The sequence below is a fragment of the Lacerta agilis genome, chromosome 16 (genome assembly GCF_009819535.1).
Source record: "Lacerta agilis isolate rLacAgi1 chromosome 16, rLacAgi1.pri, whole genome shotgun sequence".
NCBI classification, from domain to species: domain Eukaryota; kingdom Metazoa; phylum Chordata; class Lepidosauria; order Squamata; family Lacertidae; genus Lacerta; species Lacerta agilis.
Genome location: NC_046327.1, coordinates 6942624 through 6956532, shown reverse-complemented (window position 1 = coordinate 6956532; position 13909 = coordinate 6942624). Strand labels below are relative to the sequence as shown.

Sequence of the window (13909 nt, the reverse complement as noted above, 5' to 3'; positions counted from 1 at the left end):
TATAAGAAATTGTGGCCACTTACACATCAAGACATAAAAGTGGCAAAACAAAGTATTAAAAGGTCTTTCCCCCCAAAAAAAAATTAATCCCTGTAACAGTTAAAAGGCCAGTACTTTTATCTGAGCCATTCAGATCTGCAAAGTTGATAGCAACCACTGATTTATTGCTATTCATGATAAAATCAGATCTGAGCATCTACCATGCAAGCAACAGAATGCTTTACAGTGATTTTTAGTATCCCAAGGGAGACAAGGGTATTCCTAATAAGATTAAAGCAGATTCCTTTTAGAATCAATCAATTGTAAACATTGCAACTGTGCAGATTCTTTTTCAAACTTTGATTCCTAAAATTAAAAAGGCAAGGTTTAGTAGTAGCAGAAAAAACATCCAGTTTCACATTCAGTAACACACAATAATCCCCCTCTCCTAAAAAATACCCCCCAAAAAACATAGCAGCACATTTTCCAACAAAAAGACAAGTGTGTTTCTGGAATACCCTCTCTCCCAAAAACAAACACTCAAAATAAAGTGCAGTACCCATAAAAATAAGTCTAGGAAATTTGCCACATTCTTCTTTTTGTTAATAAGAGAACTTGGGCTCAGTCTTAGGAGTACTATACTGTATCCATCATTTTAGGTTCTTCTTCGTCTCTGTGTACCACTGAGTTCAAACTGCAGCCCTGAAGTGAATCTGCATTCTGTAACAAAGAAGAGAACAAGGAACAAGCCAGCTGAAAACAGGAACTGGATACAAAACTCTGGTTTGAGTTGCAGAAAACTTCCTGCCTCCTAACCACCTGTAGGATTATGAACAGTTTATTTTGCAACTTTCACCCCAGTATAGCTGCCATCCATTCTCATAGTATGCTAGCAGTCTCCCTGTTTTTGTCTTCTGAGCAATTACTAGCTACTGCCCAGAGCTAAGCCAGGAGCTTCGTGCAAGGCTACAAAACGGTTCTCTTGATGCAGAAATCAGAGCTGGCCTTGCACCAATTAAGAAAAATGGACAGGCCAAGAGACAACAGCAACGTCCAGAGAGGACTGGGACTTACTGCACACATCTTCAAGGCAGGTAATCTGAGGAATTCTTCAAGAATCTGATGAGCGCTAGCTACTTCATCCAATATTTTCATATTGGCTACTGCAAAGTTCATGTGTGGGGTGATGAACCAGGGGCTGAGTGGGGAGGGACAGATGGTGGCTGGAAAGTTAAAACTGAACTGAATCACTCCATGGACTGGAAAAATAGAAATAGGGGCAAATGTGCTATAGGTCTTGGATCAGGATGACCCAAGTTCAAATCTCTGTTTACATAGTTCACTGGATGAGTCACTATCTCTCAGCTAAACTTACCTGATGGAGAAGTTATGAGAATAAGCGGGGGATGGGAAGACCCTATGTACCATTCTGAGTGCAGAAAGTGCATATATATAATGAACCAGTAAGCTATGTAGTAAGGATTCATAACCTAGAAATGTCAGTCTGCTGAAGCTAGGAAAGACATCCCCCCAACCTGACTCCAAAGCATCTGTATTAAGGTAAAGGTAAAGGACCCCAGGATGGTTAAGTTAAGTCCAAGGCAACTATGGGGTTGCGGCGCTCATCTTGCTTTCAGGACGAGGGAGCCGGAGTTTGTCCACATACCGTTTACCTTCCCGCTGCAGCAGCACCTATTTATCTACTGGCACTGGTGTGCTTTCGAACTGCCAGGTTGGCAGGAGCTGGGACAGAGCAACGGGAGCTTACTCCATCACGGGGATTCGAACCACTGACCTTCTGATCGGCAAGCCCTAGGCTCTGTGGTTTAGACCACAGCGCCACCTGCATCTGTATTAACCACAGACCAAAGCAGGAAAGCTGAGTAGATGGGTTTTAAACAGCTGCACGGGGATTGACGGGTCTGGTTTTACATGGCTCACCCTACGGCCACAATTCCCAATACAGATGGAAAACAAATCTTATTCTCTGCTCCCATGCAATGAATGTGCAACACTGCTGTGATTTGGGGACTAAACCTAATTCAGTACACCTCTGGGATGGCGCTATTTGAGTGCGGACGGCTGGAAGCAGTACTGCACAGTCCAGTGATACACACTGGATATGGAAGTCTCTCCCCTTGAATAACTGCTAGTTTTGCCATTCTCAGCCCACGAGGGAGGGGAGGAATATCCTAATATCTTAGATATATTACCCCCTTTCCTCTCCCCCAAACCATTTTAAGGCAGGAAGAGGAACCAGACATTTTTCTAGCAAGGCGCTTAAAGGAAAGGATGACAAGAGTACCTTAAGCCAGCTACCCATTCACAATAAAAAAGTTAAGACTTACTTGTGGAAAGGATGCAAGCCCTCCTATACAATTGAAATCAGGATAAAATGAAGGATTCTGAGCAGGATTAGCTTGAAAGTTCTGAGACTGTGAACAAAACCTCACTCTCGATTTGAAGGCTTCAAGTTCATTTTTAAAAGCCTCCAAATAGCCTTCTTCTCCTGTCTGTCAAACAAACCAACAAGCAATTAGTTTTTTTCACCCTGTGCTGGGAAAAAAATGCAACAAACAATGACATCTGCCTGCTTGCTCAAAGGGACTTCCAATTTGTTCTTCTCCCCCACAGCCCCCTGCTTGCCTCCCATATCTGCCCCCAACCCTTAAGAGCAGATTTTTGAGGGTGTGGGAGACTGCATGGAAGAGGAGAGGAGGGGGAAATTCCCTTGTAGGAGCAGGTGCCTGCTCATCCCCTGGGCTGGATCTCATCCAAAGTTTTTTCGTGGCCAGGAAAGTTATAAATAAGCTTAATTATCTGACCGGAATAGATGTGCAAACAACATACTATTTCTCACAATGTGCATGCTTTGTTCTCCATTTTTTCTGTTACCGTTTTTCGTATTTCCCCCCTACTTTTGCTTGTCACAGTGGGGAGCAAGTGGCTATGCAATCAGTGAAGCCCCAGTCCAAATCTTACTGAGGCTCCCCAGTAGCTTTTGTGATTTACACAGGTGTTGCCAATCACCGGATAAAACAGATTTTAAAAATTAAAGTCCGAAACATGAACCTTGAGACTGCCAGGAAACTTAATTCTGCGTGCGCGCACCCCCAAAGAATGTCTGCAAACCCACAACATCCTTGATTTATGTACTGTCTAAGTACAGGGCAAAATGAAAAGCCCATTTTTGTTTTCTTCGTAATGTTGAATTCATTCCGTTTGTTGAATTGTTCGTTTCGTCCTATTACATATTTTTGTAAAAGAGTTGTAAGCCGCTTTAGGCACAGCTCACTGCAGAAAGGTGGCATATAACTAGCCTAAAACCAAAAGTAAATAGTTGTTGCAGCGGAAGAAAACAAACATAGCAATGACTTTTAGGAGCACTCTAAGATTTGGAAAAATAATACAAGTACCCCCAATTGGGATTTTAGCCTTTCTCATTAATTTATCATTTGTGCGCTGAAAGAAGAATTGATGTCCCCATGTGCTGCACGGATTCCTGCAGAGTCAAACTTTAAAGCCGGGGAAAATTTCTGCATTTGACAGCAGAGACCCACTACTTAAAGCAAATAAGATGATTTCACAACACTCCATGGGGCCAGCAACAGGTGAATATATTTAGGTGTCAGTTTCCTTCACTGCGCTCTGTCCAAAAGTAGTTCAAAAGGCAGAAGTCTATTTAGAGCGGTGCAATGTAGAGCACTTAAAAGAAGTAGTAGTACATGTCTACAGCCCCAATTAAAATAGGCATCCAACTCTAGATTAGCACATGCACATATTAAACAGGAAATGAGATTTCTTGGAATAAGCAGCAAAAACGAAGTTTCTAAGTCTCATGGTGGAGGAAAATCTTACATGTGTAGGTAGTCTCTACTCCGGACTTAAAACCGAGAGTCTCTAGGTGGGGCAATTTGGGGGCTCTTTTATAGTTTCAGTTTGGCTCGGTGTGATGGATTGTTTTATTTATTTCAGTAACATTTGATATTTTAAACCATGGGTAGGCAAACTAAGGCCCAGGGGCCGGATCCTGCCCAATCACCTTCTAAATCCAGCCTGTGGACGGTCCGGGAATCAGCGTGTTTTTACATGAGAAGAATGTGCTCTTATATTTAAAATGCATCTCTGGGTTATTTCTGGGGCATAGGAATTCGTTCATTTCCCCCCCTCCAAAATATAGTCCGGCCCCCCACAAGGTCTGAGGGACAGTGGACTGGCCCCCTGCTGAAAAAGTTTGCTGACCCCTGCTTTAAACTAATGTTTATCATACATCACCTACACAGGATTCAGTATGAAGTGACTAATATATTTAATAAATAACAACAAACATAACAATGGTCCATTGTGATAAATGCTGCATCTGCAGTTTTCAGCAGCTTCCCACCTGTTCACCTTGTACTTCTATTTCTAACCAGTTTCCAAACTTTCTTTCCCTCGTTTCTGAAACAATCAATTGGACCCTTCCCCATGTTAATGTGTTTAGCACTTGGGCATTATTACAGAATTAGGGATTTCAGCACAGAATTACATTCTCTGTCCACTTTGTTGTGATAATCGGACATGAGATACCAGATGTTGCCAACCCAGCCAGATGGAAGGGGTGTAGATAATAAAATTATTATTGATAAATATCAGGGTTCTTATTTGTATACAAACACTCTTTAAAAGTAAGAGCCAGGCAGTTGTCTTAAGATTTCTACCACTTTAAAGCATGGCTGGGGAGTGAAGTAAAATCCACAGGTGATAGTATCCATTGGCTTTGGTTACAAAACTCTTGAGCTGCTGGAAGAAAATGGACAACAAAGTCCACTTTCCACCAAAGCATGAAGTCATCCCTTTGGCAAGGCATTTTAGCATCCAAAACGAACCTTCTGCTAGGGATTGAATGGATTCCTCAAAACTATTCGGGATGCTCCACCCTAAATAGAAAGTCCAACTTACCCAAAGACAACCAACCACATCCTAAGCCACACCCAACCTCTCTCACTACCAAGGAAACACAACAAGTGAATAGTAAGAGAACCCATACAAGTAACGCTGACACAGCCCCCCCTAAGTAGAATAATGGGAGCATAACCACCAGACCCCACCCCACCTGCCACTCTCCTCTCCCCCCTTTTCTTCCTCCTCCTCCTCCTAATTCATAAACCAAGAACTCAGGCACTGACCACTAATAAGTTGCAGATTATTTTTCCACATTTATTATGCTATTTTTGTGATATACATATGACATGAGAAAACTTGGTATACTTATTTGTATAACATTCTAGTTTGTAAAACACAATAAAAACAACACCACAAAGAAACAAAGGAAGCCCAACTTACTTTAGCTCTTTGGAAAAATAGACGAAAACATCCTCGTGGATCCACGTTACAGCTTTTGGCCATTTCTATAATAAACTGCATTACCACTGCTTGGTGAGCTACTTGTTCCATCAGAGCCCCTTTCTGAAAATAAGGTGAAATCAATAGGTAAGGAACCAAGCAACATATCCCCTTCATGGTGTTGTGTGTGTGTAGCTAGCTGTAATGAAGCTTATGTTATAGCTAGGGCTGGGCGATATCTGGTTTTCAACAGCGCAATATATCACCAGCTGAATATCGCAATATACCGATACAGTACGATGTCTGAAATAAGGATGGAGCCATGTAAAGGCATTGGCTGGCTTCACGGTTTTTCCTGCGTTGTGGTTTTTGCCAGCGCCTGCTCTTGTGATTTGCTGCCTCTTGCATAAGGCAGAAGACAGCAGAGCCTGGAGAATCAACAGGGGCTGCAGGAATCGAGAGAAGCCTTGGCTGGCTTTGCAATTTCCCCCACGTTGTGATTTTTGCAAAGTACGCAGACATGCATCATGATTTGCAATATATTCCCAGGTCAAAAATTATGAAACCAAATCATGATATGGATGTCAAACCAGTTTTGGACAATATATAGCTATATCGACCAGCCCTAGTTATAACTTATTGTTGCAAAGCTGAGTCTCACACACGACACAATAAGCCTTTTGGGAGTCAGTTCTAAGAGATGGGGAGATTTGCAAGGGTCCGTGGGGAGGAATGCAAGGTACCTACACATTTTAATCTCTTTGTAATTCCTACTTTTACATATACAGTGGTGCCCCGCTAGACAAATGCCTCACTAGACGAAAAACTCGCTAGACGAACGGCATTCGCTAGCGGAAGGCTGCCCCGCAAGACGAAAAAGTCAATGGGGCTGCCTCGCAAGACGATTTTTTTTTTTTTTTAGCGAAAACTAGCAGTTTGCATTGGTGCTTCGCAGGACGAAAAAAATCGCTCTACAAAGACACTCGCAGAACGAATTATTTTCGTCCAGCGAGGCACCACTGTAGATAAAAATAAACCGTATCTGAAGCCACCGGCTCGTAGCAGATGTACAGGAAGCTCTGCTATTAAAAACACACAGGGCAAGGATGGGGAACTTGTGGCTCTTCAGTCTAATTCCCTTCAGTCCCAGCCAGCATGGCCAATGATCAGAGATGGCCATGAACTTCTAGAAAGCTGGTTTCCCAACCCTTGACGTGGGGTACAGCACGGCCCATAGGTAGATCAAACTCTTATCAAGCTGCAAAGTCTTGTAGACAGAAATGATTTGCTGTCCCATAATAGTTTGGTTGGTATTGTCTGAAGCCAAGCAAGTTTGGCATCTTAAACTGCTGGAGTAGATTACCGAGGAACCATATGGAAGCCATTCAAATCACACTCTTCCAAAGAGCTCAGGGTGTGACAAACAAAGCAAATTAGACAAAAAGAACCAAATTTGCAAGTTAACGAAGACATTTTAAAATAAAGGTGTGTCTATAGCACTGAGCTGAGTGACAAAGCTAAACAAGCAGCTGCCTATTTCTCCTCTCCAAGTGCCCCCATGGCTCGCATTAATTTTAAAAGTACGATCTAACACAATTGAATGGGAGGTGAATCATCACCTTTTGAGAACAGCAGCAAAGCAAAGGGTGGGTCAGCGCTGGATAATGCCATGAGGAGCTGCAGCAATGATGGTGCAATTTCAAAATGAAAAGCTTGAGAAGGCCAGTTCACAGTTTGCAGGAGGACAATAATAAACCTAGCTGTGAGTTCAGAGCAAAAACCTGCCTTGAAAAATGTACTTATTGTTTGTGAAATCTCAGGATGTAGTTTATTTGAGACTATATCTTTCCCTCCACAGATTAATGAAAGAGAAGATATGTTTATTAGTGCAGGGATAGAGAGGTCATATTACACCTTCATTTTAACCTCTGCTGATTTCTTGATGGTTCAGTCTAGCAGATAAGATGATATTATCATGCAGTGATGGGCTATGGCAGGTCCTCACCAGAGCATTCTAGGTTTCAGAACAGTCTTGATGTCTAGAACCAGATGGAAGGATAAAACTGGAAACCGATCTATTTGTACACCTTTCTCCATTTCAAAGTAGAATGGCATGTAAATTATACCTGTTCAGCTTCTAGATGGAAGCACCATAAAAGGAGGTATTTAGCTGTTTCTTCGCAGACAAGGTATGGGTGCTCAGAGAGAAATCTCTGACTGTCAAGCCATCTGCTCAACATGCCTGGAAAAACAATGAGATGCAACCAAAATAGTTCTTTTTCAAATTAAGAAACGGTCTTATGCGACTTGAGTTCAAAGTTGTCTATGAAATCACCATAAAAGTTAGCCATGCCATGGTCCCCCCCCCCCAAACCCAACTATGAATTTAACAGTGCTCTGATTCCCATAGGGTCCAGCTCAGTCACCTAAGGACGGCACTACTACCATATAAAATGCAAGCCCAAGAATCCTAAGGACTTAAAGCAAATTGCTTCACTTTCTAAAATGTGAATATACAGTGCTGGTGTGATGTTACAGATGATGATAAACAAGAGGCTAAGAAAAATAACCAAATGTAAACTTACCAAAATGCCTAATCTTCTGCTCGTGTTTTTGCATGAATGATTTTGATGAATCATCTTCCGTTTCTTTCCTTTTCATTTGATTAATAAAACTCTGGGAAACAGAATTTCAGTGTTGATTAATGATCTACCCCATCACAATGCCTAGCAAGAAATTGTTACAAAGCTGTAATTGTTCAGGAGTCACTTATCAGTGCAAGATGTCAAGAGTATCTGTTGCAGGAAGACAGAACATTCCAGATCACCAACTGGTATGGTTTGCATGGCATGTTAAGCCAACCACCGGCTCCTCCACAATCCTCCTTGCTGCTGCACCACATCAAGCTAAGTCAAGATTTGGCTTAGTGTGTTATATGAACAAAGACTTGTGGTTAAGTGCTTTCCTCACTAACCATGAGCTATAGCCAAGAACAAACCTGGGTTACAGCTCCTGATTCAGACAACACATTTAGCTTAGCTCAGCCGCAAGAAGACTGATTTGCGTGTTGTGTGAATGCAGCCTTTAGCAGCCGATCAGCAGTTTCCCAAATAACTCAATTCAAAGAAAAACTATTTTGGAGGGCAGGCCCTTTACAAATTACTCCTAGTTCAGGTTGTGCATAATGTTTCACAAGAGCTTGAATTTTAAAGACATGGCACATGTGCTATTTAAAATTCCAGAGTGGCTTTCCTATTAACTCTTTAGTCTGAATTTGAATCATTCATTCGCCCCACCAGTTCAACTGTGCAATCCTAACCATGCCTACACAGGAGTCCAATTGAATTCAATGGGGCTTACTCTCAGGTGGGTAAAAAAGGCAAAGGGACCCCTGACCGTTAGGTCCAGTCGCGGAAGACTCTGGGGTTGCGGCGCTCATCTTGCTTTATTGGCAGAGGGAGCCGGCGTTCAGTGCCCGGGTCATGTGGCCAGCATAACTAAGTCGCTTCTGGCAAACCAGAGCAGCGCACGGAAATGCTGTTTACCTTCCCACCGGAACAATACCTATTTATCTACTTACACTTTGATGTGCTTTCGAACTGCTAGGTTGGCAGGAGCTGGGACCGAACAATGGGAGCTCACCCCATCACGGGGATTCGAACTGCCGACCTTCTGATCTGCAAGCCCTAGGCTCAGTGGTTTAAACCACAGCGCCACCTGCATCCCCCTATACTGAGTTAGATGTGCCTAAATCAACTGAAATTAATACTGGCAGAACTGTGGGCATTGGACAGCGTTCAAATACAGTACAGTAGTAACATGTGTTACCTAACTGCTTTAAAAGTGCTCTGCAGCTTCTATGCATCTTTTGTGGCTGTGTCTTGGTTTTACGCAATCTGAATTGTTCCATACCTTATTAAATACCTCTTTACTAACAAAATCTGTATTCCACAGCTCCTGTCTTTCCTTTTGCCTTAACACCTCCTCCTTCCGCCGCCATTCTTCCTCCCTCCATTTCAACTCTGCAGCTTCAGTCTGTGCTTTGGCATTTTCCTGGTCCATGGACTCAGAGTTGTGTAACGCTAAACTGCCAAGTTTCTGCTGGGCTTCTGCTAAATTCCATTTGCATTCCACAGAACTCTTTACAAATTCCTTTTGCTGCTGACAAGCCAATTCAATCCCGTCATAAATCTGCATTAAGAAAAAAAACCTTTTGATTATTAGGGAACCAAACGGACAGAATTTACACAGTCTGTAGAGTGCAGAGGAGTCAGCAAACTTTTTCAGCAGGGGGCCAGTTCACTGTCCCTCAGACCTTGTGGGGGGGCAGACTATATTTTGGAAAAAAAAATGAACGAATTCCTATGCCCCACAAATAACCCAGAGATGCATTTTAACTAAAGGCACACATTCTACTCATGTAAACACACCAGGCAAGCCCCACAAATAACCCAGAGATGCATCTTAAATAAAAGGACACATTCTACTCAGGTAAAAACATGCTGATTCCTGGACTGTCCACGGGCTGGATCTGATCCCTGGGCCTTACTTTGCCTATCCATGGTGTAGACCCGGCACCCCCAAACTCGGCCCTCCAGCTGTTTTAGGACTACAACTCCCATCATCCCTAGCTAACAGGACCAGGGGTCAGGGATGATGGGAACTGTAGTCCTAAAAGCAGCTGGAGAGCCAAGTTTGGGGGTGCCTGGTGTAGACGAATGAAGAGTATTTTTCAAATGCATGCTTGCCCAATGGATTGTATACAAAGCAGATACAAAGGAGGAGTGCTTTGTATCTAAGCAAAGACCTAGAAAAATGTGCAACCTTGTGTCCTCATTCCCCACATATAAACACACAGGGTGGAATGTAACACTGGGCAAGTGGACTTCTGTTCAGTCAGGGATATTTCTCCTCCCCCACGCAACCCTCAATATCTGCTCTGGAGAGCTGCAGGGCGGGAAGCAAACAAAGCAGATTGTGAGGGCATGCAGAAGATTGCTGGGGGAAGGAGAAAATAATAATAAAGTCTTTTCTGATTGTGCAGGGACAGCATTGGATACAACCCTCACAACTCACAGCAGGTCTCCATTGCAATTGTGCTTCTCAGGGGCTTAAAGCTACAACATATGTATTTAATTACAAGGCTTTAAGTTGTCTTTTCTTGCCTCTCTGTTTTATACAGTGGTGCCCTGCTAGACGAATGCCTCGCTAGACGAAAAACTCGCTAGACGAACGGCCTTCGTCTAGCCGAAGCTGCCCTGCAAGACGAAAAAGTCTATGGGGCTGCTTCACAAGACGAAAAATTTCCGTCTTTTTTTTCGTTTAGCGAAAGCGCGGCTGTCATTGCCGCGCTAGACGAAAAACCCGCTAGACGAAAATTTTCGCAGGACGAATTATTTTCGTCTAGCGGGGCACCACTGGATTTTGATACGTTTCTCTTTAATTGTGAGGCACTCCAAGAGCCCTCAGAGCTGGTCAGTTCAGGAAATAAGCCAGAAATAAAAATAAGAGGCTGTGTGAGGCTGATATTTGCTTTGACCCATTAAAAAGTTTTGGCAAAGAAAAGCTGATCTGGTTAACCTGCTCCACAAACACAGGTCTATCCTCATTCCAGGGGTGGGATGGCATTTACATTATTCCAAAATAAATATCACTCATTGGGTCTGGGGTCAATATCATTAATAGCATTGAAACCTCATCATAAAAATGCACTAAAAATAGCAAGAAGGCAATTAAAGGATGCTATTAACAACTTTGTGAATAAACCCTCAAACGTTACTAAGCTTTTAAAAAGATAGCAGCCTATACTTCTCTGCTGACTATAGAGAAGAAACCCACCCCCTCCATAGCTATCAGTAACACAGGCCACTACCTCTTAACATACTAGTAAACAAATGCTTTCTGCAAAGCAGGCTAGTGGGTAGAGGCACGGAGTGACCGATCCGTCCACTCTGATAGCCTGCTGCATTTCCATGCCAATACTAAGTTGCCTGACAGGCTTAGGAGACAAGGGATTGCATAAAGGTGAGTGGAATAGGATGAGAATTAGGTGGTGTAGGAGGAACAGGTCATTCCACCCTACCTCTGTTAGCCTGTTTGGTCTCCCTGCAAGAAGAAATGAAGGTTTCATCCTTCACAACTAGCTGTACTAAAAGGTAACTAATCCATATTAAGTACTCGCAATTGCCCTATGAAACAAACAGTACCATCCAGCAGAGTCCACTGAGTTCAGTGGGGCTTCCTCCCAGGAAAGTGTGAAATCCTAGGCATGCTTACTTAGGAATGCATTCAAAAGAACACACTGGGGTTTATTTCTAAGCAAACATGTGTACGAAGCAGCTGCATGGCTTCAGCCCTTAGTGGTTACTTGATGTAGGTCTCAATGAATACAGCAGGTGGGCCAATTGGTCCAGAGATGGAAAGAAGTTCCTACCAGAGAAGAATGGCAGGTGAATATGATGTACTATGCTGAAATGGCAAAAATGACTGGAAGAATCAGAAATCAGGAAGGCTGAAATTTTAATAAGGAATGAGGAAATTTTATAACTTATCTTAAAGACCACTGTAAACAGTTAAAATCATTAGTACGATTGGAATATCACTTGTAGTTTAAGTGTGAATTCTGAACACAATGGAGATGTTAAAAGATTTAGATCATCATAAAAGATGCAGGAGGAAATGATTAATAATAGAACCCACAAAGGGGAGGATGGAAGTCCAGAAGATTCCTTGGAATCTTGTTTTTATGATTTATGTTTGATATATTGCTGTAAAATTTTAATTTGAACCCCCCTCCCCCCAAAAATACAGGTGGGCCAGTTCCATATAAAACATGGATGCAATACAACTGAGATATAATTGGTTTAATGAGAGCCAGTGTAGTGTAGTGGTTAAGAGCGGTAGACTCGTAATCTGGGGAACCGGGTTTGCATCTCCGCTCCTCCACATGCAGCTGCTGGGTGACCTTGGGCTAATCACACTTCTTTGAAGTCTCTCAGCCCCACTCACCTCACAGAGTGTTTGTTGTGGGGGAAGAAGGGAAAGGAGAATGTTAGCCACTTTGAGACTCCTTTGGGTAGTGATAAAGTGGGATATCAAATCCAAACTCTTCTAATGGCATGATTTTCATGGCAACACCCTATTTTAGCCAAGGCAGCACATGGACTAGAAAGATGACAAATCATAGAATTGTAGGGGACCACAAGAGTCATGTAGCCCAACCCCCTGCAATGCAGGAATCTTTTGCTTAATGTGGGGCTCGAAGCCGCGACGTTGAGATGAAGAGCCTCATGTTTTATCGACTGAGTGTGTCCTACTGGATATTTTACATTAGAAACTTTATTCCACGCCGACATGAAGCAGTAAAAATAAAATGAAACATAAGAGCTTCCTATGAAAGGGCAGTCCCACAAAATGAATGAATGAAATGAATGGTCACCTGGAGAAATTCTCCCATCAACCCAAGAATCAACGGTAAACTATAGCGGCAGAGCCTTCCCTGGGGCCAAACCTCACTGAACCAAACCCCATTTCACCACGTTTGTTCTGGAAAAATAGAAAGGGAGGGCATTTTTTTTTTTGCCTATCTGGCTCTGAAGTGACTTCAAAGCAACCCATTACAATCTATTGCAGCCTAACAGGATGCAATTTCTCTCTCATGTACACAACCATGGATTTGTAACTCTGCCTGTGCTTGGTTGCCTAGAGCTTAAAATACATGACCTTTCACACGCATACATTGTGAGAGGATCCCTAACTTAGCACGGAAACAAAATAGAAAATCCTTTTCAGTAGCACCTTAGAGACCAACTGTGTTTGTTCTCGGTATGAGCTTTCGTGTGCATGCACACTTCTTCAGATACACTGAAACAGAAGTCACCAGATCCTTAAATATAGTGAGGGAGTGGGGAGGGGGTATTACTCTGAAGGGTGGTGGGAATGGATGATCATTCCCCACTCCCTCACTATATTTAAGGATCTGGTGACTTCTGTTTCAGTGTATCTGAAGAAGTGTGCATGCACACGAAAGCTCATACCAAGACCAAACACAGTTGGTCTCTAAGGTGCTACTGAAAAGGATTTTCTATTTTGTTTCGACTATGGCAGACCAACACGGCTACCCACCTGTACTTAGCACGGAAAGAGAGAGAGACCTGAAACACAGGACAAAACTCTCCAGGACGTGGCACTTTCACATTGAAATGCGGGACAATAAAAATAATCCTGTATTATCCAGGACAGGGGGCAACCCTCAGTCTCCAGGGGGCCCTGGGAGATGGCCAAAGTGACAATGTCGGGGGGAGGGGAATAAGGAGAGATCAGCAGTCAGGCCAGGCCCGCCACCGACCAAGGGAGGGGAAGGAAACGGACCCCCCGCTGCCCCGTTCCTGCGAGCGCCCCTCTCGGAGAAGGGGGGCGAGTCCTCCCGGGGAGCCTCTCGGCGTCTCTTCCCGAGGAGCGGCTGTACCTGAGCGCCTGGCCTGGGGAGGAGGTCTTCCTGCTGCCCCGCGCGCAGGTCCCGGGAGCGCGGCACCCACAGAGCCATCCCTGCCCCGTCTCAGCCTGGACTTCCGGCTTCTACTACAAGACCCCCGCCGGAAGTTCC

At 43.5% G+C, this 13909-nt stretch overlaps 1 protein-coding gene across 1 annotated transcript; it reads right to left on the bottom strand.

Moving 5' to 3' along the window:
* Positions 1 to 213: 213 nt before the first annotated feature.
* Positions 214 to 13909, bottom strand: CDC37L1 (cell division cycle 37 like 1). The gene is made up of 7 exons (XM_033173359.1): positions 13772 to 13909; positions 9217 to 9495; positions 7890 to 7980; positions 7431 to 7546; positions 5305 to 5427; positions 2328 to 2492; positions 214 to 699 (listed from the first exon to the last, which is right to left on the bottom strand). The coding sequence occupies exons 1-7, from the start codon at positions 13847 to 13849 to the stop codon at positions 616 to 618; spliced, it is 936 nt and encodes a 311-aa protein (XP_033029250.1). The 5' UTR covers positions 13850 to 13909; the 3' UTR covers positions 214 to 615.

Excerpts from the sequence above, each read along its gene's own strand:
- CDC37L1 (XM_033173359.1), bottom strand. The coding sequence starts at position 13,849 with ATGGCTCTGTGGGTGCCGCGCTCCCGGGACCTGCGCGCGGGGCAGCAG. Across the intron at positions 2,493-5,304 it reads TATTTTTCCAAAGAGCTAAA|ACAGGAGAAGAAGGCTATTT; the intron begins GTAAGTTGGGCT and ends TTTGTTTGACAG. Across the intron at positions 700-2,327 it reads GGCTTGCATCCTTTCCACAA|AATGCAGATTCACTTCAGGG; the intron begins GTAAGTCTTAAC and ends TCTTTGTTACAG.